This window comes from Coccomyxa subellipsoidea (assembly GCF_000258705.1).
Source record: "Coccomyxa subellipsoidea C-169, whole genome shotgun sequence".
NCBI lineage: Eukaryota > Viridiplantae > Chlorophyta > Trebouxiophyceae > Coccomyxaceae > Coccomyxa > Coccomyxa subellipsoidea.
The window spans coordinates 237697-262115 of NW_005178030.1; the positions used below are offsets into that span (position 1 = coordinate 237697).

Below are 24419 nucleotides of genomic sequence, written 5' to 3' on the forward strand. Positions count from 1 at the left end.
TCTTCTCCGCATTCCCAGCTGTATCTTGTGCTTTTTGGAAGATGCCAGCCTTCGCTGCAACAGTGAAACGGGCCCGAGGATGCCTCTCATGTTTCACGACTTGCGGCTTCGGGCGAACCCCACCGAAGAGTGGGCACCCCGGGCGAATGAGTGATGGAGCACACATTGAAGCCATGATTGCCGATTGTTCACTCGATGTCTGCGTTCTCGATTGCTATGTCCCCACCAATGCTTACATCCGATGATTATTTTTGGATTCAACACATCACCCTCAGCCTATCTAGGATGACAATCCCACGTGCATGCCACATGCAGAACTTGAAACACAGCTGTCCACTGCTGCAGGAACATTTTGTGTATTGCTCCCTCACTGTTTGGAATCGGCGTAGAAGACTCACAAACCCAATTGCTGCATGGTATCATAACGCCGGCGATTGGTCTAGATCATGAGCAGCCGCTGTCTACAATTTGAATTGAGTTCATAGCTCGAATGCCCAGTAATGAACTCCCTAATCTACTCTGCTTGCTGGCAACGCCCAGACAAGCAGTAGCACCCAAATCAAAAATGCGACAGTCATAGAGGCTAATTGGTAGCAACCCCGCACAGATCTATATGCTGTCTCATATGGAAAACGCCTAGGAGTCACCCAACACAACATTGAATAAGCAAGAATTGACAGATCCGTGCAGCTTGCTCTGAATAGCCTTGATCTCAAAGGCCTCAAAAGGCTCTCTCTTGCTTGGGCTGTAAAGGCAAAATATCTGCCTCTAATTGGCTTCATGTGTGCGAGCCGCCTGCCATGCAAGCCAAATCGGCTATACAGATCTGTGCCCATGGTTGATTGGATTTTACATGGATCTGGGGAGTCCAACACAGGGCAGGATTGTGGCAGCCTTTATTTGCAGCTTGTCTGCAGGACGTACCTTCCTCTTGGCAGGAAAAGCATTTAATTGTGATACTGCGCGGCACCAAGCAATCTGCGGCCTCATCTCGGCATCGACTGTGGTCCGGAAGTGCCACTGCGCTCAGTTTGCGCATGCAGCTCTCCCTAGAATCAGCAACTGTGATACTCGAGATACTACTGCTATGAAGTATAGCAGTAGTATGTAGTAGTATATGACGATAGTAGTAATCGTCAAGCTCCACTCGCTTGCCGAAGACTCCACAATTGGTTGATCCAATTCATAGCCATCCGGGACGTAGTCATAGGAGTCGTATGAGTAGTCAATCCTCGACATGCTGCGCCGTCTTTGCCTGGTCGGCTGTAGTGTTCAAGGTGCCACTGGGTTCCCTGCAAGCCAGATGTCAATCTCACCGATCAAAAAATATTTGCAGTAGAGAATACAGAAGAATAGTGCTACTCGTTCACCGTACAAGCGTAAGATTCCCAAAGCATCCCCAGTACATGGTACAGGGCAGCAACATGAGGACATCAGGTAATTGCTCAAAACTTTGTGGCATATGAATGAGGGATGCTGAGGAGGTATTAGTCACAAGTGAGTATAAGCAAATTGGAGTGACTCACCACCAGGTGTGATCCAGAAAGTTGCCCGAGTTGAGAGGAAATGCCTTCAGCAAGCCGACCTTCATTAGCGCGCCCATTATCAGCCAGGCCTGCAGGGCAGTGTGAATCTCAGTATCATTCTTCTTATGACACGCTTGTTCTGCCAGGAGGCAACGAACGTCCTGCAGATAGTCTGCACTTAAAGGCTGCCGTACTCCTACCCCTTGATGGACTTGCCAAATCCAAGCAAGACCCAATCAACCGTGGACACGGTGCTCATTATCTATACCGCCCCCCGCCAGCCGGGGCCATACATTGCACCGCCACCTCAGTATAATATCTTAGAAATACTATTTCTTAAGCTGAACACGATGCAGCAGATGCCTGCAGGAATTTTCCATGCATGATGTGCACAGCTGCCAATCACAGCATAAGGAAGTGTAAAGACCTCTCTTCACTATGGCCTGCACGAACAATGACGCCGTGCACACGTGTGATTTCCTCAAGAGCCTCAGACAGACTGCATTGCAGCTGAGCAGCTTGAGCACACTTCAGGTCATGCAGCCTATGAGCAAGGAATCACAAATTCGCAAGGTGTGCAACCAAGAATGTTTGACCTCAGAATTCTTGCAGCTTCAGAGAAGGCCCTATCCAGGCAGAATCCTCCATTTGCCCACCACTGACTGCATCCTTTGAAAGAATTAAAAACTTGGATCGAAATAATTGAAACATGGGAAGTTGGACGCACCAAGGCATTGCTTTTGCGGAGGCCTCTGCCAACCATGGCGCTCTTCTTGATGACGAGAGCCACTCGCTCCGAGCGTACGGTCTCATACTTGCGCAGAGCAGCGCAGATCGCCTCTGGAGACAGCTTCGCAAAGGGAACGCCCCCCTCCGCATGCATGGCCTCCTTCATAAACACCCCCAGCTCCACGCCACTCTGCAAGCGAAAGGAAATTCGAGTTTGAATTCGAACTTTGATGTGTTCAAATGCAGGGATTTGCAAGTACTCAACTAGGCGTTAAGTTTCAATACCCCCAGGCATCAGAAGCACTGGAGTCTTTCCTTCACATATGGGAATGCTCTTTTCTGCACAGACAAATGGAAAGAAGCTAGGACACAAGGATGCACCTGTTCTTTTCCTGCTGCATCCTTCACATGACCGGAAGCTTTCCAGGACACTTGCATGCAGCTGCGCATGGTGCGCATGCTCAAGGCGACAGGCGACAGAGCAAGGGGAATAAAGTTTGCCTCATAAGAAGCCCATTTACCTCCAGTGCAATCGCTCCCCCTTGTCCCAGGAAAGGCGTGGTGGCGTGGCAGGCATCTCCGACACCAGTTATGCACCCGTCAAACCAGGGCTGCCCGGCCACCACCTGCCTGCAGCACAATCCACCCTTTTTTGAACTCAAATCTGGACATATCAAGATATCTTCACATGGCATATTCTATGCATATTCTGTGCTATCAAGACACGGCATAAGAACTCAAATCTGTTCCTCCCCAAGCGCGCACAACCGGGGCAGAACTTGTGGCTCTCATATGTGACCCACAAGCATGTATAGGAAGCATGCAGCGAGTGCAATGGTCCGCAGCGAAATCTTCATTAACCAAATCCTCCAAATGGGCATACTTCAAAGTAGTCTCAAGTGCAAATTTGGTGGTGCTGAGCTGTGCTGTGCTGGGCTACTATTTGGCCATGCTCTTACAAGCTTCTTACATCAAAAGACATGCCCCGCAGGTGCAGTGCTTCAAGAGTCAGAAAGACGGCACAATAAGCTCTGCTGGACTCATAAGATGTCCATTTCATGCAGAAATCCATATGCACAAGTTCAGCGCGCACCTTTGGTAGATCTTGCTGAGCTTGATCTGGTTAGGGGGCGTTGCCTCCAGCAGCTGCTGGAACGGGCCCACATTCCAGCCCTTCACCATCTTCTGCATGATCACCTTCTGCTGCTCTGCGTCCCCAAAGTCCTCCTGCACCGACAGATTCTCCTTCTGAGTCTATCCATATAAGCATCGGCAATTTCTTGGCAGGCCAATTGATTCTTTGTCAGTCTCTCCTAAGGTGGTGTGAGTTTGTTGGCAGGCCAGGCAATAGCAGTCTGCCAGGACACCCAACAAGGGTCTGCCTTGGCCACTCCAGGATAAAATGATCATGGAGCGCTGTTGGGACTGTCTCCCAAGGTCACACAATGCACAGGCACGAATACTAGCGCATGCGTAATGGTCAATCCCATGCTCCGTGTTTATGTGGCACAAAGTATCAACCGTGAAAAAATGAGGTCAGCAAGGCATGCAGATGAGCAACAGGTGACGACGACTGTGCAGTTCATGTAAGGATGACTCACATCCTCACGGCCGCTACAGGCCAGGAACCAGTAGTACAAGGCTTTCTTGCGCGCGGCATCGTACTTCACTGGAAAGTAGCCGATGCGGGCTCCGTTGCCCTGGCCAAGATTGGCTCCAGGATGCTCCAACCCCTCACTGTCAATCTCTGTGATTGCCCTGCATAGCACACACACAACATATGAATGTATGGACAAACTATAGATGACAAATGGCAACGGCAAACTCAAAGTCTAAAGGCACGTTCAAATCTTCTTCACCAGGGTTGTTGCTGGCTGCATTGCCTTGCATCCTGCTCATTCATGGGGCAAGAAAGCCCTCACAGTTGTGCAATGAGTGCTAGGTGCCACCTCACTTCTGGGCACCAGCCCTATAGACAAAGTTCACTCAGAAAGTACACCAAAGCCCGTCGGACTCATTGTGCATGCAGGCCTGGCCAAATAGCCACAGTGTTATCGTTGTTATTATTACACGCCTTTCCAATCCATCGGGATCAGGTGCGTTGCAGCAGCGTTCTATTACAGCCTTCCCACCTTCTCTATCTTGGGCGTTTCTCCATTAGGCCACAGTCTTATTATTATTGTTATTATTATTATTGTTATTATCATTATTATTATTGTTATTATCATTATCATTAAGTGGAACCTGGTGGAGGAACGGCCACAGCATACCAATATAATAAAAGGAAAGAGAAACTTGAAAGAGACGTTTTGAAAGGGCCGCACCTCCAGCCGTAGTCATTCATGAACTCCAGCTTGGCCTTGTGCAATTTGGCAGCCACCCTGCTGTGGACTCCATCCGCCAGCACTGCAAACTTGCACTGCAGCTTCCGCCCACTTTCCAAAGTGACCTCAGCACCTGCAGAAACATTGCAAGCGCATTTCCAAACAATGTCGATTGCTAGGATTGCCAGAGAGTATCTCACCATACCGTAGCTTGCATCCAAGGTGCTCTTTGTATAGCTGAATCACTTTCTGACAATGTTTGGCACGTGCGTATCTATGCTGCAATGAAAAGGCTGCGTCACACTATGGTGCAGCAAGATCAAACACTTGGCAAGCCGGTGATACCACCACCAACTAAAATATATTATTAATGTTACACGCTTCACCTGCCAAAAGGCAAGGTACGTCCTGCAGACAAGCTGCAATTAAAGACTGCCACAATCCTACCCCTTGTTGGACTCGCCAGATCCAAGCAAGACCCAATCAACCGTGGGCACGGTGCTCAGTTTTTATACTGCCCCCTGCCAGCCGGGGCCTACACCCACAACTAAGCATGGAAGCGCTTCAATCTGTGCTCTGATTGGTGAGGCATGCTTGGCATGTTTCAGAATGACACATCACTGCTTTGCCATTGTGAGCAATGACGCAGCTCTACAGCGGTACAAAGCGTGATGAAGTTTGGCAGTGTTGTCCTGCCTTGGCCTCAAGTTCTCTGACATCAATGCCTGCTGGGTTGCTGCATGTGAGAAAGCCAAGGCTCCGTTACCTGTGGGTGTTGTAGTCACATCGGTGACACCCGCGTCGAAGTGGACAGTGTTAGGTGGCAGCTGTTCTGTGAGGAGCCGTGGAATGGCCTCTCGCATAACCACCCTTAGCTCATGGTCTGGGCGGTAGGGAGGTGGGGGGCAGTCCTTGATCTCAAACTTGGTAAGCACTCCTCCGCTTGAAATGCAGAACGTGAAGCTGCAGCAAAGAGCGATTCAGCCCCATTTGAGGTATTGGGCGCGCACTCACAAGTCTGCAAGATGCTTGCAAAGTTAGACATTTTGTATGTGGAGCATGCAGATAGCCAAGGCCGGAGGAAGGTACCTTTCGAGCCTTAGATGTGCCGAACGTAGCTCGTCGCCGATGCCCAGCTCGTCCAGTGCCCTCCATCCATTCGTGAACGTGCCGATGGAGAAGCCTTCCGAGCGCGCATGCCGTGACTTCTCGAGCACTATGGAGGGCACGCCAACCTGTGCAAGATGTGTTACGGGCTCAGAACTACCTAAATTGACCTACGCAAGTCTATTTGCAAGACTTCATTGTTCTTTATACCCGAAAAAAGAGGATGCATACAGGGAACAGGCAATCTTTTACCTTGTGCAGGGCAGCTGCCGCTGCCAGCCCCCCAAAACCCCCTCCTATGATAACAACGCAATCTTCTGTGGAGACACCATCGAGGGAGGATGCCATTGTGGTGGAGCCAAGACCGAATTGTCGAGTTGATCTGATAAGTTTCAGGCCTGACTTTTGCAGATAGTGCGATTGTTTGATCAAATCTTTTACGAGAATGTCTAAATCGAAATGTTTCGCTTCTCTTTTTGAATGCCACAATTGGAAGAGGAAGCAAGAGGGGGAGCTGAGATCCGGTTACATAGTCGTTACGGAACCCAACTGAGCGACATTGTCAGATCACGTCAGTGGGCCCCCCAGTGGGAGCCATTGGGAGCACTTTGCTGCATACTAAGGCCTATACTCACTGCAGACTCGAGGGTACCATCTTGGGTAGCCTTATAACACCGGCACCTAGATATCAAAATTAGCTCTGAACCCAGACTTTTTGCATGCATGGCACTTTGAACATATTGTTGACAGCGCTAACCAGCCCAGCAAACACTGGAACACTGCTGAGTTCAGGCAATATCAGGCTGTGATTGGACATATGTATTTGAGGGAGTCTGCTGAAGTAATTGCTTGCATGGCGGGCACTCAAACATGCTGAGCACTGCAAAAGCACGCTAGCAATTCTCACTTCACCACTATACAGCTGATCGCAGTCATGGCCCAAATTTTGGGTAGCACTGGCAGGATCTTCATCATCTCATCGAAGAATCCTTCTCTTTGAGATCCCTCCTGAACACCATGTCATCAGCGGCGCCTGTCTGCGTGTTCCCTCCCATGACACCATTCACTGCCAGGGTCATCAAGTAGTCATCCACCTGCCACGCACATCTAAGCTGCTTAGTTCTGCTGCACGACTGCACTACAGGCTATGCATACTCAAATGAAGCACTCTTTGCAACTGCCGCCTCTTGATTGCCTATCGCAAAGCAAATAAAATTGGGGGTTTGATATCGAGGGTGAAAGCTCTCTAAATGGGCAGCAGCCCTCTGATTCGGGGAGTGACATCTGGTGAGCCCAGAAGATTGCCCTGCTCCCACTTCAAGTTGGTAAGCAGGCAGATCACTGGGTCTTTCCAGTCATGCCACAAAGCCAGATTCATCAGGACATGCACATGTGTAGGAGTGAGGCGGAGTGCTGTGGTGCTGACCCCGCGAGTGGGCTGACCCGCCAGCTCAGTAAAGCGGCGCTCCAGGTGGCGGAAGTGCTCCTGTGCCAAATGTGGCGGCGGCCGCCGCCGCTCGGCTTCCAGGAACCTTCGCGCAGCTTCCTTGCTGCCGCCGGCCGCGCGCACGCTGTCATCACTCACATGCTCCAGGAACCTGCGCAGTATTTGTGCAGCATCACCTGCAGTGACAACCACGTTGAACGAGGAAGGTTTGTTGAAATTTCTACAGAGGCTCTTAAAATTGCAATCCCTTTGTCTGATAACAAGATGTGTCGCAAGGCGGAACCAGGGTGTCTATGGCTGCGGGAGATAGAGTACATCTCCTTACCTTTTTGAGGGCCATTACCTGTATCTCTGAGGTCAAGGTGATGTCTTTGTTTCCCCAAAGCCAGAGACCCCTGACTTCACCTATCCCAGAGCCCAGCGCGCCAGGCAAGCGACCTGTTGACTCAGCTGGTGACTCAAGGAGTGACTCACCACGACAGCGCGTTGCACAGCTGCTCGCGGCTGGCGCGGCCCGCGTGCTTGGAGCCTGCCCACAGGTTGTACAGCAGCTCAGGCCGACGGCGTTCCATCCACTCTGCCACGGTCGCCGGTGTTACCGTGGCTGCCTGGATCTCCGCAGCCGTCTCCTTGTCCTGCGTTTAAAGTAAAACCTCAAATTCAGTCATAACCTGGTATTCATTTAAACTGCGCCAATGCCGCCGGTGTCTCCATGGCTGACTGGATTTTTGCAACCGACTACTTGTCCTGTGTTTAAATTGAAGATTGAACTTGATGTTTTATTTACTCTGCCACGTCTGCAGCCGTAGCTGACTGGATAACCGCAGCTGTCTCCTTGTGTTTGAGTTTCGAACATTGTATCAAGAAGCAATCCATCTTGTGAATATCACGGGGAGGGACGCCCAAGACGGAGCTGGCAATGCATCCGCGAAAGACCAGCAAACAATCCACTGCCCGACGATCAAAGAGCCAGCGTCATGCATTTCATGCACCCTGCTTGGAACCTGCGCCAACTGCAGCGTGCACCTTGCAAGAGCGCTGGAATCTTCCGTCATTGGCTGTGGATTGCTTGTCAGGCTTGCGGGATGAGTACTACTTAGTAAGCACGCCATAGTGACAAGGGGTTTACACCACTGAGCAAGCAGCAGCCTTTGCAAAGTCCCACAACGTTCACGTCCTGCATCACCACAACTAGAAAAGACCAATGCATATTCTACCGAGTTTCACTCCCCGCCAACACACACCCAAACTTAATGCCTAAATTACAGCATGCCACACAACAAGCCACAATGCAGCCAGTGCAGATGCATGAACAAGTTTTAAGTAGTGACAGCAGCTCAGAACACAAGCACTGCCGGTAGTGGTGGATACATTGGCAGTGAGACGGTGAAGCTGCTCAAGGGAAATGAATGCCTCTGAAACTGCCAAGGACACACCTGGGCCTGGCGCAGGTAGTCTGATGCATGCAGGAGCCTGATCAGGTCGTGGGAGATGGCCTTGAACCCCCAGCCGCCCTGCAGGCACCACGCCTGCAGAAACTTGGCAAACTGCTCCCGGTCGAGACCCCTGCATGAGAGCCACACACCCTCCATTGATCCAAACAAATATTGAGGGTTTGGGGTGTATGGTTTGTACATATTAAAAACTTTAAAAAACTATAAACCCATTTTGGCTGTCCTCTCACCATCAAGACAAACACCAGAAGCTGCCCCTTTGCAGATGACAGCAATTGTGCTAATGCATCAATAACAGGGCTAGCTGTCACAGCGCAGAATAACAAAGTCATCTTGCGGCACGGCGCTGGGCAGCAGGCTCTACACTCCTCATATGCTTTGTCCTACAACACAATGCACAGCGATTCTATATGACAACTCGGATATGGTCACACCTGACTGGGTCGGCACCCAGGAGCAGGAAGAAGTCGAGGGCTGAGTCGCGCGCGGCGGCCAGTGAGTCATCGGCGGCGGCCGGTGAGTCATCGGCGAGCGGGGCCCACTTGTATGCCGCGCGCATCAGCTCCAGCAGGTCCACCCTTCCGTCCCTGCGCGGGGTGTATGAGTATCACAATCACAGTTTCCTGCCAGAGACAAGATGCATGTGGGGTGGATTAGGCTGTTGCTAGCAACCTTTTCCATCGCATCATCATGAAAATTGCTAATTACAGCATTTCAAGCCCGATAGTGCAGCAAGAAGGACATCATGTTGAATGGGATCTGAGCCCTCCTTGTGCAGCTAATCAGGCCGCCGGCTTATGCTCCCTTTCCGGCCATGATCATGTCTCACGAGACATCACCGAAGGGACACTGCTGCCATTAATGTCAAGGAGCCCATTGGCATCAGCAGTTGCAACGGTGACGTCATGATGGCCGCAAGGAATGCGCAAGTGCCCAGCCTGTTACAAATTTTCTGCCAAAGCTGATACGAGGTAGATGTTGGGCGGCACTTGAGCATTCAATAAGGGAAACTCGTCTCGACCACTGGCATGCATGCACCTGATGAAAAACGCCAAATTCTGGGCAGTCAGATAAACCTTGATAATGTTGATGGGCATTAAGGGAGGCATCTTACTTATTGGTGTCGGCAGCTGCAAACAGCGCCTCCGCGTCGCCCCCCGCAACTGACTCAGCATTACTCAGCCACCGCGCGCAGTCCGCCAACCCCGGCTTCAGCGCATGCATCCTTGCCGTCTGTGTTGGCAAACACCAAGATATCTGGTTTTTTGCACTTTGATGCTTCCACCTTTGATCTTGGAGCAGTGCAGAGCTGCAGGGACCAGTGCGCCCGGACAATAATACTACTTGAGCGGCCCTGCCTGCTCAAGGAACTCTTGAGTAGTCCAGGTGTACTGCAGACTGCACCAAACTCCAATGCAGTCAGGAGGTCAGCAGCTTGCACATGCCTGGCATGCATTGATGTTCGAGATGGCGAGAACGGTGCACTCACTTTGGAGGTGCCTTGGTCACTGCTGCTGTCTTTCTTCCTCTTCTGCCACAGCCGTTGGGCCTGGGCAGCTGCAATGGCTGTGCAGACGACGGCCTTCGATAAGGATGGGAACCACGGCGGCCTGCGATCTATTTGTTGGTTCTTAAGTAATTATCGGACGTTTCGGTGGTGGTTTGAACTTAACGAGGCAGACCCTGCAAAGGATCAGCATTGTCACGACCGAAAGACAAGTTGCGCACGTCTTGGGATGTGCAGGCCTCCTGGGCGGCGCTGGCGTGGCATCGACAGCCTGGTGCGCAGTCTCATGGGACTCCTCAGTAGCTGTGGCTCCTGCACCGTTCCCAGATCGGGGTGGCCCTCCCCGATCTGCTTGGAGCCTGAGCCGCAGCTTCCTCGCCTGCAGCCCGGCGTGGGCGGATGGAGTGATCCCTTGATGAACTAAGGAGATCATGTTGGCAATGAACACTGCGCTCAGACTACGACATCACTTTCTTTGCTATTTTGAGCATTTTCTCGGATCAAGCAGGAACGCCGCCGAACAAACTGACGTTGCTCCCAGTACTTTCGTGCACCATTGCATTCCAGAACACCTGCATGCATTGCAGGGTTTTTGAGGGAACAAAAACATTGGAGTCGATGCCGTTGGGCGGTTCAAAAGCGTCTGACACGTTGGATGCAGGCCGCGGACCTGCCGGAACGGTTGCGTGGTGTCAAGGTAGGACGTCAGAACGCCCTCGGAGCTGCCTATGATATTGCTAAAACAGCCTATCCGCGCAGATATGTGACTCGAATAGCGCAGTTTCACAGGTGTGGCGGTGTTAGGTCTGGCGTGCGGCTCCAAGGCGATTGGCGCGCTTTAGGCATGGCGTCTGCACACGGCCTCAACGCGGGCAAGACCGCAGGCCTGAATACACAGCCGGCTCGGCCTAGCGTTAGGAACGCTCCGCAGAGGAGCTCGCATCAGCACACGACGCCAAATTTCATTCAAGTGGTCCTGCAGGCTGTCACCCTCTGGTCCCCAGCCTTCTTAGGAGCAGGTTGGACATTGTCCTCGGGAACCTCAAAGCGATGTGCAGCAGGTGGGGCCTTTCAACCCTTCAGTTTCGCGCGTGCATTGACCTAAACCCCTGTGCAGCCTCCGGATCAGCCCACATGCTGGGATGCCTGAGTGGCCTGACGTGTACTTATCTTTGAATATATTTTGATGCATAAACAGCGGCAATGCTGTTTTGCATGAAATGAGTGGTCTCCTCAGAGTCGTGAGCACAGTCCCTGTGTGTGTGGCCCTGAAGATCTTTCCTTTTGCAGGAAGTGGAAGGAGGTCGACGTTTGCTTGCTTTGCTGACAAGAGCAGAACGTTGCCATATCTAGGCACAGGTGCGTCCTTGACTGGCTCCCCCCTTTTGTCCCCTGTGCTCAGGTGCTTTCCTGCACTGCCTGCCCTTTTCTCTTCTTGCAAAACCTGTCACTTTGCTTCTGCTGGCGATCATGTGATCGCAACAATCCTTACCGGCATACACTTTATCATTGGAAAGGCTTGGCAACAGTTCTGGAAAAGTCTTTCCCAGATTTTTAAAGCCCAGATCTGCGGATGCCTTGGATGGTGGTGTGTTGGCACGCCGCTCGTTTAGTGCTGAGCACAGAAACACAAGTTTTCAACTTAATTTGGCAGAAGCATATCATCTGACTTCGCTGCGCCGCGCAGGGGACTGGTCGTCGTGGACGGACAACACATGTGATGTGGTGTTGTCCAGTGGCTTCTTGGCTTTTGCCAGCCACTCTGGCTTTCTCAAGGCGGTGGATAGTGCTGGGCTGGCGGTGGGCGGAGTCATGGGCACAAGTGCTGGAGCGCTGACTGGATCGTTGTACTGCGCTGGGTACTCTCCGAAACAGGTGGGTGGATCTGCTTTGCACCATGCATGATTAGATCAGCGCAGTCTCACATTCTTGGTCCATCCCCTACTGCAGGATGGAACAGGGAGACAGTCATCACATGCTAGCCTCTGTCCTGCTCTAAGAAGCATGTTGACGGATTGATTAAATGCTGTGGCCAGAGGATCTATGATAGCTGCGCTTGAGGAGAAGCAGAAGCATGCCTGCGCACCAGAGAGGGGTTTGGTACTTTGCAGCAAGGTTGAATGCCACATATCACTTCTGACTTGACCGAAGTCTGAGGGGTCTTGTCGTCTTTCCATAATTGGGGCCAACTCCATGTGTCTGATGGGTGCACGTGTGGCGTCCAGGTGGCGGCTGAGCTGTCGCGGGTGGCGCCGATCAACCTGCTGCGGCCCAGCTGTCGGCCGTGGGCGGGTGGCGCCGTTTCTCTCGACGCCGTCGTGCAACGGCTGCGAGAGCTGCTGCCGCCCAGATTCGAGGACCTGGACAAGGTGACTTTGGTCTTCAACTGGCAATTTCGAGGCGAAAGCCTCTTCATGAGGGGTTTAGTTTGCCCTCAAGACAACAACGGCAGTGTGACAGCCCTGTCACGAGGTTGCGGCCTTGACCAAGATACTATCACGACTCCCTTCACATGGATAATTGAAAGTGTGGAGCTGCCTACACCCTTGCGGCAGGAGTGGGGTGGCGGCATGACTGGACAGTTCAAGAATGCTTGCTCTTTGCCTCGATGCTATCTGTTGTATCAGCATGGTGGGTATGGGGAGCTTGGAAAGCCTCAAGAGAATGAGCCTGGCATCGTGTCGGCACCAAGACAATGTTATGGGATCTAACACGCTATCTGTGCATGTGATTTCTCTGAATGCCCATGGCAGGCTTTGTTTTGATGAAAGGGCGCGCTGGAATGTTAAGGCCACGTGTTGTGAACATTTCTCTTGACTGAGCACTTTTCCATCATGCGGGCCTTTCTCCGTGCAATCCTTTTTCCAATGGCGGCAACAATTGTTCACTGGCGCTGCGCAGGAGTTTGCGGTGGGTGTGGTGAGCGCAGATGGGCGCTACAGGCTGATTGACAGCGGCCCCCTGCCAGAGGCGGTGGCTGCCTCTGCGGCCATCCCTTTCATCTTTGAGCCCCTGCATGTGCCAGGTAAGTGAATTCCCAAACACCCTGATCTAATCCCCTTGCTGACAAATTGTGCCCAGCCTTCGAAAGCCCTGTGGACCTCTGGCGCTGGGAAAAGTTTATGACCAGCAACAGGCTCTTGACGATAATGACGTCACAGCAGAATTGTCAGGTGTTGTGGAGATTGTTGTTTTCAACATGTCACTGAAGGCTGTGGGGTTGCTCGTGTCTATTGAGCGCACTATTGCTGTGCAGGCTGATACGCCCATGCATGCAAGGACTCCTCTGACTCAATTGTTTTTCACAATTGAGTCAGTTGTTCTGCTTCAAGCTGTGCTGGTGCAATCCAGTTAAAGATGATAAGAAGAGATCCTTGCTGACATGGCATTTGGGCTGACGTGGCGTGCGCAGGGCAGGAGGGGGGTCCGTTCAGGGACGGGGGCCTGGTCGACCGGACTGGTCTGGGTGCGTGGCGGCAGAGGCGTTCCCTGCGCGGGTCAGGGGTCCCCCCGGCGCTCATCCACCTCATCCAGCGCTCCTCGAACTTCTCCGGCAACGACGACGTGGAGGCCACCGGTGAGTTATCATGTTGACCTAACCTCAACCCCATATCTTTTGATTTTGGGTTGCTTACACAGTGATTGCTCCTAGATGCATTCTTCCTTCACACACAACAGCATCTGTGACTGTCTCGACCCTGAGGCTCTAGGTTGACCTGCTGCACATGAAGGCGCCTGGTAGGAAAGAAAGGAATGCGAAGACATACCTGGCCACTGAGTGTGGATTGTTACTTCAGGTGCTTTGCGCAATGCGAGCTTATTCATTTCGGCCATGCCATTCTTGACGAGTTTACGCCAACGTACTTCCTTCTGAAGGCAGTTTCAGCAAGGGCTGCAGAATTCTGTGCAGCGGGCCTTCCTCTCTGCACACATGGGGTGCAATTCGCTTTGGCAGTAGCAAGGCCCTCTGCAGTCCTCGGTTGGAAGAAATCTCCGCAAGTTATGCGCTATGCCAAACTTTCTCTTGGTGTCAGCACTACTGTCCTGATGTGCCTTCTCTGGCGCGCAGGAGAGCGGCGCATAACGGTGGTGCGGTCGCCCAAGAGCGGCGTCAACTTTTTCTCGCTCGGCGACTTTGACCGCCACTTCGACGCCGCCTACCAGCGCGCAGCACCCGCCATGCGCCAGGTCAGCGCTCCCAGCATGCATGCACAAAATCTTTCCTCATGTGCTGCAAATGGTGGAGATAGTCAAACGCTGAATGTGTTCCACATGCATGATACACTCAGGAAACGTGCCATTTCAAGCACATTCACACTTCAAGCTTGTTTTCTCTGTGCTGCAATTTTGTTACCTGATGTGCTCCTCTCACTCTGAAAAGAAGTGTCCATCTCAATATCAGCATGCTGAAGCTGGCAACTCAGTCCTCAGACTGTGCTGATTCATGCGCTGGAGCTGGTGAGGTGCTAATCATGCTGCGTAAGACTGCCAGCATGCGCTGCATGTGCCTCCTCTGGGCAGAGCAACCATTGCAGCTTCCTGCAATGATTGCTCAACCCTTCGTCGGCGCATGCAGCGCATGATACAGGTGTCCCGCATGCAGTCACAAATGAAATTGTCCTTGTGAGTTATACGCAAAGAGTGTATCCTTCCCGCAGGTGGTGCAGCGGTCGCGTGAGAGGGGCCTGCAGCCGCACAGCGACGTGGGGAAGCTTCCTCCGCAGCTTCACCGCGGCAACGTGGCGGCCGTCAGGCCATAATCTGGCACCAAGCCAGTTCAAGCCGGTGCGAGAGGGGCCGCAGCAGCAGACTTTGCCACTGCCAAGAGTTTAGAGGCAGCAGAGGTTGGTGCATTTTGCAGCCACAGGGAGTAATTAGTCCCTTCGCCTTCGCAACAAGCAGGCAAGTCTTAAATAGGGTGGAGATGTGATTGCTCGCTCACGAGAGACGAGGGGTGTATGAGAGGCATTTCAAGTGTCTATTGCGCATCGTCAGAGTGCAGCAGTTTTGAAAGCATGGGCACTTGGAATACAAATTTGAGGGCGGTATCAAGTTGTGAGGAAACCCAGGCAAATCGAAACGCAGAATTGTGGTCCAGAGAGAGCTGCTGTACATAGAATGGATGCGGAGCAAGACAATTTTCGAGGGGAACTTGATTTCAAACTGCTGAGAGTGGTCAGGGATTGAATGAAACAACGGGATGACTGTATCTACTCGGAGAGCAGTGTTTGCGAGCAGATTGCTCTGTGTTCAAGAGGATGCAGAAGTTAGATGCCATTGGCTGCAACGGTTGCATGCAGGTGCATCTGAATGTGCATGTGTGCTTATGACACTGCATGAGGTGCGGTGCAATATGCTGGTGGAGGACAAGGAAACAAATCCCCTGTGCCCTTCTGTCGAATACCGGCACCCGGCACCTGTACAAAAGTGAGGACGCAAGCAAGCAAAGGAGTCATGCAGGACTTTTGAGGGGGGTATAGAGAGAGAGAGAGGGGGATGTGCCTTGATTCAGCAATGCCAAAGAGCGCAGATAAAATCATGCGGCATGTCAAGTTAGCACAGCTCAAAAGAGGCTGTGCATTGGCTCTGCATCTCGCTGGGTTGGTAGCACTGTAGCTGCGTAGAACAGATCTAGATGCTCTTACCTGAAATAGTCCTGTAGTCGCTTCTTTGATGACGGCGCTCTTGCAGGTTCCTTGATATGCCTGTTGCAATTGGTGTTCTGCAGGAGATGCTTTGCCAGCGGCTATGCTATGATCATGGGGTCATAGCTGTGCCATGGCAACTTGCCGTTTTGCAGTGCATCAGCAATTTTGATGAGCTTGGGGTATGGTGCGCTCAAAGAGCTTCCTTGGAACACTCCTTTTCGTTTTCCAAGCACGAAGTTGTGCTCATACGCGTGAACTGCTGCCATTGTCACATATGGCGCTGGCAGCCAGTCACTGGCAGTTGTAATGCAGTCAAAAGACTAATCCTTCCAGACTATCATGACTTATTCTTGGTACCCCTTGCTGATCCGCATGACCAATTTCTTGCCCGCCAAGTTTTACACCCCGGAGGCGAAACCCCAAAAGGGCGAAATGGTATCAATTTTCTAGAAGGTCAAACGCCACTACCACCTCACGGCTGCAGTTCGATCGGCGACAGCCAGCACCAAAGACGCCACATTTCTTTCAAACCCAGCCATGAATAACGACATTCGCTGTAGAGCTTGAAGAGAGGCTGTTTCACCCACGTGAAGATCGCTGCCGAGGTAAGGCTCAACGCTCGCCATCTGCGCAAATATGCTCTCTGCGAGTCTTCCTGACATAAGCACTAAACAATGTTGCAGGTATCAAAGCATGTGTAGCCCTTTATGATGCACCCGGTACTCTATTTACAGACCTTGTCAAGGGTTTGTTGCTGTGCGGACCCAAAAAATGCCAGACAGATCATTGGTCGGGTCGGTTGTCCAATGCCCAGAGCTCTGTTGCCAGCGACGCATTGATGACTGTTTGCAGGTCATAAAATGGTAGCAACTGCCAGGATCGGCACATCAGCAGCAATGCTGGTCGCGCTCGTGCCCTGCCTCTTCATCTTGGCGGCGGCCAATCAAGTTGCACCGGCTCCTGCGCCGTCCCCTTCCGATCCAACCAAATGCGTACGTTCTTCTGTTATGCTTACATAGCAATGGTTGTTAATCATCCATTCATTGAGCACCATTAACTGTGATAACTCCGATGATTCGCTGCCGCACTGGCGGGGTGCCAGCAGCAAGAGGGCAGAGTGGCCGAAGCTCCTTGGTCTGCGGCGATGATTTTCATGTGTCCGTCTTTGCAGTTTGAGCTGACCTGGGACGACCACGGAGTCTATCATATACTTCGGACAATCAAAATCGACCGGTGACCGATTTTTCCCTGGTGCAGGACTGCAATCCAGCCGTACAGGCGGTCAGCGGCGTCTGCAAGCCGTTCAGGCTGCCGACTCCATGGAGTTGTATGGTGGATCCCAAGAACTCTCTGCCAGAATACCCCCGGCCTCAGCTGATGCGCCCAGACTACCTGAGCCTCAATGGTGTTTGGGAATGGGAACGCGCAGAGTGAGTCAAACGCCCTCACCTCCTTTCCAGCCTTTCAGAAAAAATTACTTGAAGGAGACTTGCCGTGGCCCTTTTGTTCCTTCTTGCACTGGGTTATTGCAGTGCAGAGACAGCGTGCGCGCTTTTCTTCTGCTCTGTGAATTTATGACTGCAGCAAGTGATGGTCACTAATCTGCTGTGTGATATCTTTGTGCTTACCTGCAGCACCGATGACCGATAATTTGGCTTTGCAATATTAAAAGTATGTGCCGTCTGCAGCTCGTGGCAGTCTGGTCCGGTGCCGGTCAACAGGACACTTGAGGGGTCCATTGTGGTTCCCTACCCACTCGAGGGTGACCTGTCTGGTGAGTCACCTGTGACCTTCATTAGAGCCGCATCCCAAATGCATCTGCTCTCTGGGTGCCACTCACCTTGACTGGCAGTCACACAGGCACCCTTCAGCTAACAGAAAAGCCAGGATGCACATATGAGTGGCTGGCATGACGCAGAAATTTTGTGAGGTCTCAAAAGGCACTAAGTTGGTTGTGGATGACCCTTTTGGGGTTTCAACACCAGTCATTTGGGCCCCATGCACTGCCGATGAGAATCAATACGTTTTATTATTATAATTATTATTTCACGCTTTTCCTGCGAGAAGCAAGTGCGTCTGCAGACAAGCTGCAGTAAAGGCTGCCAAAAGCCTACCCCTTGATGGACTCGCCAGATCCAAGCAAGACCCAATCAACCGTGGGCACGGTGCTCAGTATTTGTACCGCCCCCCAGAACACGTCTATACGTTTACCCTCCCAGAAACAAACTGCAAGAAAGGTCTTCTGACAGATGTGTGTGTGTGCTGGCGCAGGCGTCTTGGACCACAACAAGACTGGCGTGTTCAGGATGTGGTACCGGCGCAGCTTCCAAGTGGCCAAGGACTGGGCTCTGGGACACAACACAAACGTGCTGCTGCACTTTGGGGCCATTGACTGGGAGGCCGAGGTCTGGGTGAATGGAGAGAGGCTTGGCCAGCACCAAGGCGGGTGCGCGCATCCTACCCCTCTCAAACTGTAGATTTTATATGATACTTATGAGATCAGGAGCCTGATCAGCTGTGTGGGACAATTGTATGTGAACAAGGGCTTGGCTTGAAGCTCTGGCTGTGAACTGCAAGCAGTGGATATTGTATGCCAGAAATCAAAGGCCAGTTCCTCAGTTCTTGTCTTATCAGACATTCAAATCAGTGCTTCAGGTCAAGAAGCAGGGGTTACTGAAGGCTCCTTTATGCAAGACCCCTTGCATGTAGCTTGGAAAGAATTTATTTATATCAAGGCACACGGGCAAGGCTGTCACATTACTGACTCATGACACTGGCTTCCTGCAGGTATGACAAGTTCTACTACGACATCACAGAGGCGCTGAAGAAGGGGAATAACGGAACCCACGAGCTGATAGTGAGGGTCTATGACCCGACCGAGACAGCGCACATTCCCACAGGAAAACAGCGTCACTACGTGCCTGACAGAGACATCTTCTACAAGGGCAGCTCTGGCATCTGGCAGACTGTGTGGCTCGAGCCGGTGGGTCCACCCTTCCAGCACACACCTTGTATTGCATAAACCCCTCTGTTACACCCCTTGACCTGCTGCTGCCACGGGTGCTTGAGTACCAGTCAACCCTACTAAACTAAGATTTTATACCCCCTGATGCAAGGGACCTGTTGCCTGAACTAATTTGTAATGCATCTTCCCCAAATTGAGACTTGTTTGTCAAGACATTTGTCAAGACATGCAGGCTCTGTGCTGTCATGCAGTCTGCTCATGACCAGAGGAATACAAGATGCCTGGTAGGGGATGTCAGCAGCATGAGTCTTAGACTGTGCTAGCATTGCAGAGGAAGAGCTATCTGCTCTGCGTCGGCTTTCAAAGCTCCGGCACAGAACCAGATGAGTGGCGTGGATGACAAGGGTGATTATGTAATATGTGTGATTATGTGCGCAGGTGCCTGCCGCGTACGTGACTCGCCTCGACATGGTTCCAGACATTGACAGCTCATCGTTGAATGTCACAGTTCTCGGGAGCAAGGCCGCGGAAGGCCTGACTGTGCAGATCGACATGTACATTCCGCAGAATGGCACCGCGGTATGCACTCCCTGTGCTGTACCTAAAGAGAAGGTTGCTTAGGCGGAAAAAATCTGGCTTGCAGCAATTGCTGTGAGCAATGCAATCTGAAATTGAGCAACACTGATAGAAATGTCGTTTGCAGCCTTTGCCTTGAGCAAAGCAGGCTGAAAATCAAGCACTGCGTGTCGTACTGCTTGCACTCCTAGTCAAATGCAGCAACGATGAGATCTTGATCGTAGCTGGCAGCTCTTCTTCTCACAGAACAGTACTCCACAGTGCTGCCTTGCACGCTGCGTGCGATGGCACGACCAGCCAGAGCAATGCAGACAGCATGGGAATACTGCGACACTGTCTGATCCCAGATCTTGATCTCTGTTCCCTGCTGCAGGTTGTCTCGGCCCAGGGCATTGTGGGCAGGCCTCTGAGTGTGACAATCCCCAATCAGCGTCTGTGGGCGGGAGTGGCTGACCCTTTCCTGTACGATGTGCGTGTGAGGATCCTGCAAACTCCATCCACCTCGAGCTTTGGCCGCAAGGCCATGCCTGTCGTGAATTTGGTGAGGCATCACAGTTTGAATTTCATGTTTGTTAGGTTGCAGCGAAGATGTGTGGCACAATTGCCGGACTGGGATGCAAAGCTGATAGAGACCCCGTACTGAGAAGGGACTAGGGACTTTGAATCATGAAGAGTATAACTATTGGTCCCCTGGTCATTCAAGTTGGCAAATGATGCACCTTTTGTTGCTATTCATACGCCACAAATTCTCTTGCGAGTGCCATTTCTGACAACCGATGCACTCAGAACAACAGGAGTATGTATGGAGGTTCGACTGTTTGCCTATACACACGTCTCAATCTGACTGTTGTGCTTTGGTGCCTGCAGGTCAGCGCCTATCATGACGAGGTGATGAGCTACATCGGACTGCGAAAATGGTCCCTTGACAAGGCAGGCGATATAAGAGAACTGCGCGTCTACCTTAACAACAAGCCCTTCGTCTTCTTCGGACCCCTGGACCAGGTAAATTCCCTTTTCCTCCCCACCTGCTTGTCCCTGCCTGCTGATCAATCTGGAAAGAGAAGCCAAGACGGTATGGCACTGCAAGGCGTAGGAGTAGAAAAGGAAACCAAAAGAGCATCAGAATCAAGTCTGTCATGGGGCTCTGTCATGCAGCGAGTAATTAATGAGGGACCCTTCCCATTCGGCCCCGGCTGGCGGGGGCGGTACAAATTTGAGCACGGTGCTCACGGGTAAATTGCATCTTGCTTGGATCTGGCGAGTCCAACAAGGATTAGAACTGTGGCAGCATTTACCTGCAGCTTGTCTGCAGCATATACCATGCCCTCACGGCTGAAGTAGTGTGCATGAAATTGAAATATTCAAACATTACATCTGCAGGGATACCACCCAGACGGCATCTACACGGCAGCCACGGATGAGGCCCTGGCGTGGGACCTTGAGGCAATCAAGGCGTTGGGCATGAACATGGTCCGCAAACACATCAAGGTGGAGTCAGACCGCTGGTACTACCACGCCGACAGGTGAGAACTACTATAAGTTAATTTGTCATCATGACTGAGGCTTGGATTAGTCAGCCTTCACCTGATGGGTTTGTTGTCATGAGTGGCACTTGATTCGGTCACCCCTCTCCCGGTCAGCATCATGCCAAAAATCAACGTCTCAACTTGGGGTGGTGAGTAACGTATCACATGGAGATTAGTAATTTGCCAATCACGGGTCAGGGCAGCTTACTGCTGCCTGGCGGGAGACTTAGTGACTGGTGAACGTTTCTGCAAGGGCGCGCTTCCTTAATTTCATGCAGGCTTCTTGCTACACCTCAAGGGCGCTGTTACTTTTGTTATTTCTGCGTCTAAACATCTTTCTCTTACACTCAATGATGCATGCGCAGGCTTGGGTTGATGGTGTGGCAAGACGCGGTGTCCATGTTCTGGGAGAAGCCGTACACTGAGGGCGAGCAGTTTCGGACTGCAGGGGTGAAGGCCCAGTTCGAGCTGGAAATGCGTCGCATGATTGAGGTACAAATCACACATCTCTCTTGACCCCCGCATGCATGCCAATTCTTTCGCCAAAGGCCTTCTTGCATACACTGCCGGAAAGGTGTTTTCTGGGTTGCGCATGCGAGTGTGGACCTTGAAAAATGGTGATCTGAGACTGCCAGAGCACTTTGAATGCAAACGGCATTTAACTGTAATGCATAGCCAGCTGGACTTGGGCATAGTTTGCCAGTTTGCTACACACTCACTGCCTGCCTCTATGTTCTATTATTCTAACGCTTTTGAGGCCAGGCATGCTCTCACTTGCCACTTGTCTCAAAACAACTTTTGGTCGGCAAGTTGCTGAATTTCATTCTCTGCATCACAGGAGCACGTGTCGTCGCCATCGGTGGGAATCTACACGGTCTTCAACGAGGGCTGGGGCCAGTTTGACACCCAGCGGATGGTGCAGCTTGGCAAATCACTCGACCCCTCTCGACTGTGGGACGCTGCCTCCGGCTGGATTGACCCCCAGGACAGGACAGCCTTTGGGGATTTCAACAACAAGGGCCCCTGGATGTACCACTATAAGGGCTACGTGAGGCCTCTTTCTCTCTCCCTTGAAAGGAATAAAAGTATCCCAAACACTCCTTTCTGGCTTACACTGTGTGGCACAAAGCTGTGCAGGAGCAGTGGTGACTCATGTGAGGCGGACTGAGATTGAAATTTAGCACGGCATGCAAATGATCATAATTTCAGAGGCTATGTGTCATTGTTACCGTGCTGCGCAGCTGCAGCAAGATCTCCTTGCACCTCTCACAGTTCTGAGGCTCGCAGTGCATGCGTTCAGGCTTATACTCCCCACTCGGCCCCGGCTGGCAGGGGGCGGTACAAATACTGAGCACCGTGCCCACGGTTGATTGGGTCTTGCTTAGATCTGGCGAGTCCAACAAGGGGTAGGAATCTGGCAGCCTTTACATGCAGCTTATCTGCAGACGCACCTTGCCTTCGGCAGGAAAAGCGTGTAATAATAATATTAAATGAAAACTCCCCATACAGAGGGTTTCCACAGGTTTTGAGGTCAAGTTGAGCAAATATCCTCACTCCCCTGGCCCAGGGCTCAAGGAACATAAACCGCGCACAATGATATAACTGCCAGGGTTCATGCATGCGCAGGTCGGGGACTTGCGCGACGACCACAACTATCCGGATGCAAAGGCCTCGGGAGCAACTTCGACTCGCGCGAACGTTGCTGGGGAATACGGCGGCCTTGGCTTGTTCACTACGGGCCACACATGGGTGGATAGCCGCGACAAAGTTTTCGCCGCCTACCCGCTCATGGACAACGCCACTCAGTACCAGGCACGCATGCATGCAGCCCCCTTCTTCATTGGTTTTACATCCCAATGCAGCCCCCTTCTTTACCAAACGCCAATCTGCAGGTGCACGCATGATGTATCTGGGAAGTGTTGCTTGTGTGGTGTGCGCCTGCCAACAAGCTGCATGTCTGGCTCCCTGCGATGTTCACCCTCCGTGGGAACCCGGCCCACCATTTTGAAGCCTCACCATCATGTTTTAAAGTCATCAATGGACGCCGAAATGTCCATTGAGAGGCTGCCACAATGACAACGCCACGGCCGGTCTGTATTGAGCGCTGCAGACTTCTTTCTCTCATCACTTGTGCCATCGCATCCTCCACAACTGCAGATTTTCTTGAGCTGCAAGAACGTGGGTGCCTGTCTTTCCCCGGGTGACTACTGAGCAAGCGGGTTCATGTGGGATTCTGCAGTGGCGGTCTGTCACTCATATGATGCTGCAGCAGGGCTGCATGGCTGCGCCCTCAGCCCATGTGTCACCGTCTTTTCTCGAGCAATAAATACATTTTATAATTGAGCGCATGTGTGGGTGCGCAGGATCGGTTCATCGGGGGTCTCCACCATGTGAGGGACTTGGTCAAGAGCAGCTCCGGACTGAGCGGGGCCGTCTACACAGAGATCACAGACGTGGAGGACGAAGTGAATGGCCTGTACACCTATGACCGCCAGGTGCTGCTTTTTGCTAACTGCTAACTGATGGGACCTGCTTTTCAACCATTCACCCGTTCACAAGAAGCCCTCAGGGGACTCTGTACTTGTGTTGCTCTGGAACCTAAGGTCTCAGATGACCAACTCTACGTTGGGTAATTTACCTTACCTGACATGCACAGCAGGGATGCTCTAAGACAGTTTCGGCTCGGTCTATGGGGCACTCAATTTGATATGGTGCACTCAATTGAAATAGAGTCCCCCGCGTCAAATATGGTCAATGTGTGCTGAAAATCAGAGTCCCTTGTCGCCATTTCAATGAAGCCAGGCTGTGTTCTGCAGGCTTGTTGTGGAATAATGCCGTAGTGTGCACACAAAAACATCTGTCCAATGCCTGGGCTTGACTGAGTGGGCACAAATCTGTGCAGGTGTTCAAGATGCCTGATTTGGAGGCTGTGCAGAAGGAGATCAAGGACTTACTTTCCACGGATGTGAACTAGATAGCCACACATGCATGCACTCAAGAACTGCATGCATGTCATCTTGTTCTGTAGAGCTGAAGCGTCAAGAGGACAGGAGACTCTGCAAGACATTGTCTCAATGTTTTTGATACACTGCCTGCACTCTGCTGTTCTGTTATAGACGGTCTATTATAGACCCACTGTTCAGTCTTGTGGATTTACAATGGTTTGCTTTCTTTACAATGGATTGTTGCTACTGCGCTAGACCACTAGGTAAGGAGCGCATACTAAGTGAGACCGTGCTCGGGAAACAGAACAGAGTGACGCTTCAAGTCCTGACAGTGGCTGACAGCCGACCAGAGCCTTAGTCATGCAGTGCACATGCAGACAGTGCAGCAACAATGGCAAGATCATTTGCTTGTGCCTTCAGCGCATCTTATTCTTCCACCGCTAGTCTTCTCAATACTTCGTCCTGCACACCAGGAAAATAGAGCTTGTCAGCACAATTCTTGAACATTGCCGCTAGTTTGACGCTGCAGCAAACACCTCAAGACTGCCACTATCATGCTGTGGATATCCATCAGGCAGCCACAACGTCCTCCTGCAAGAATGCGTCCACTCTACGGTACTTTCCGAATACTACATCGCAGGATGGAGAGTATACCCAAGGTATAC

The 24419-nt window shown here is 51.8% G+C and overlaps 5 protein-coding genes across 5 annotated transcripts; 2 read left to right on the forward strand and 3 right to left on the reverse strand.

Annotated features, from left to right (window-relative positions):
* Positions 1 to 218: 218 nt before the first annotated feature.
* On the reverse strand, positions 219 to 6034 carry COCSUDRAFT_67041 (FAD/NAD(P)-binding domain-containing protein; the record flags this gene model as incomplete). The annotated part of the gene is made up of 10 exons (XM_005645513.1): positions 219 to 1292; positions 1527 to 1615; positions 2287 to 2445; positions 2777 to 2885; positions 3349 to 3482; positions 3857 to 4013; positions 4580 to 4712; positions 5346 to 5542; positions 5669 to 5814; positions 5939 to 6034. The coding sequence occupies 10 exons, from the start codon at positions 6032 to 6034 to the stop codon at positions 1226 to 1228; spliced, it is 1287 nt and encodes a 428-aa protein (XP_005645570.1). The 3' UTR covers positions 219 to 1225.
* Positions 6035 to 6657: 623 nt separating this feature from the next.
* On the reverse strand, positions 6658 to 9811 carry COCSUDRAFT_56948 (hypothetical protein; the record flags this gene model as incomplete). Its single annotated transcript, XM_005645514.1, has 6 exons — positions 6658 to 6780; positions 7113 to 7284; positions 7608 to 7768; positions 8570 to 8699; positions 9022 to 9174; positions 9702 to 9811. 6 exons carry the CDS (start codon positions 9809 to 9811, stop codon positions 6658 to 6660), a joined length of 849 nt encoding a protein of 282 aa, XP_005645571.1.
* A 1999-nt stretch (positions 9812 to 11810) lies between these two features.
* COCSUDRAFT_17697 (hypothetical protein) lies at positions 11811 to 14471 on the forward strand (the record flags this gene model as incomplete). Its single annotated transcript, XM_005645515.1, has 5 exons — positions 11811 to 11969; positions 12320 to 12463; positions 12996 to 13119; positions 13507 to 13671; positions 14164 to 14471. Coding segments are annotated over 5 exons (900 nt in total), but the record flags the coding sequence as incomplete, so codon positions are not given.
* A 323-nt stretch (positions 14472 to 14794) lies between these two features.
* COCSUDRAFT_33767 (hypothetical protein) lies at positions 14795 to 16064 on the reverse strand (the record flags this gene model as incomplete). Its single annotated transcript, XM_005645516.1, has 2 exons — positions 15823 to 16064; positions 14795 to 14879 (listed from the first exon to the last, which is right to left on the reverse strand). A coding segment is annotated over exon 1 (163 nt), but the record flags the coding sequence as incomplete, so codon positions are not given.
* Positions 16065 to 16638: 574 nt separating this feature from the next.
* Positions 16639 to 23783, forward strand: COCSUDRAFT_56950 (glycoside hydrolase; the record flags this gene model as incomplete). The annotated part of the gene is made up of 14 exons (XM_005645517.1): positions 16639 to 16734; positions 17000 to 17172; positions 17431 to 17516; positions 18014 to 18188; positions 18530 to 18725; positions 19146 to 19286; positions 19657 to 19824; positions 20151 to 20285; positions 20664 to 20806; positions 21175 to 21301; positions 21648 to 21857; positions 22436 to 22576; positions 23173 to 23304; positions 23712 to 23783. The coding sequence occupies 14 exons, from the start codon at positions 16639 to 16641 to the stop codon at positions 23781 to 23783; spliced, it is 1995 nt and encodes a 664-aa protein (XP_005645574.1).
* Positions 23784 to 24419: the final 636 nt, after the last annotated feature.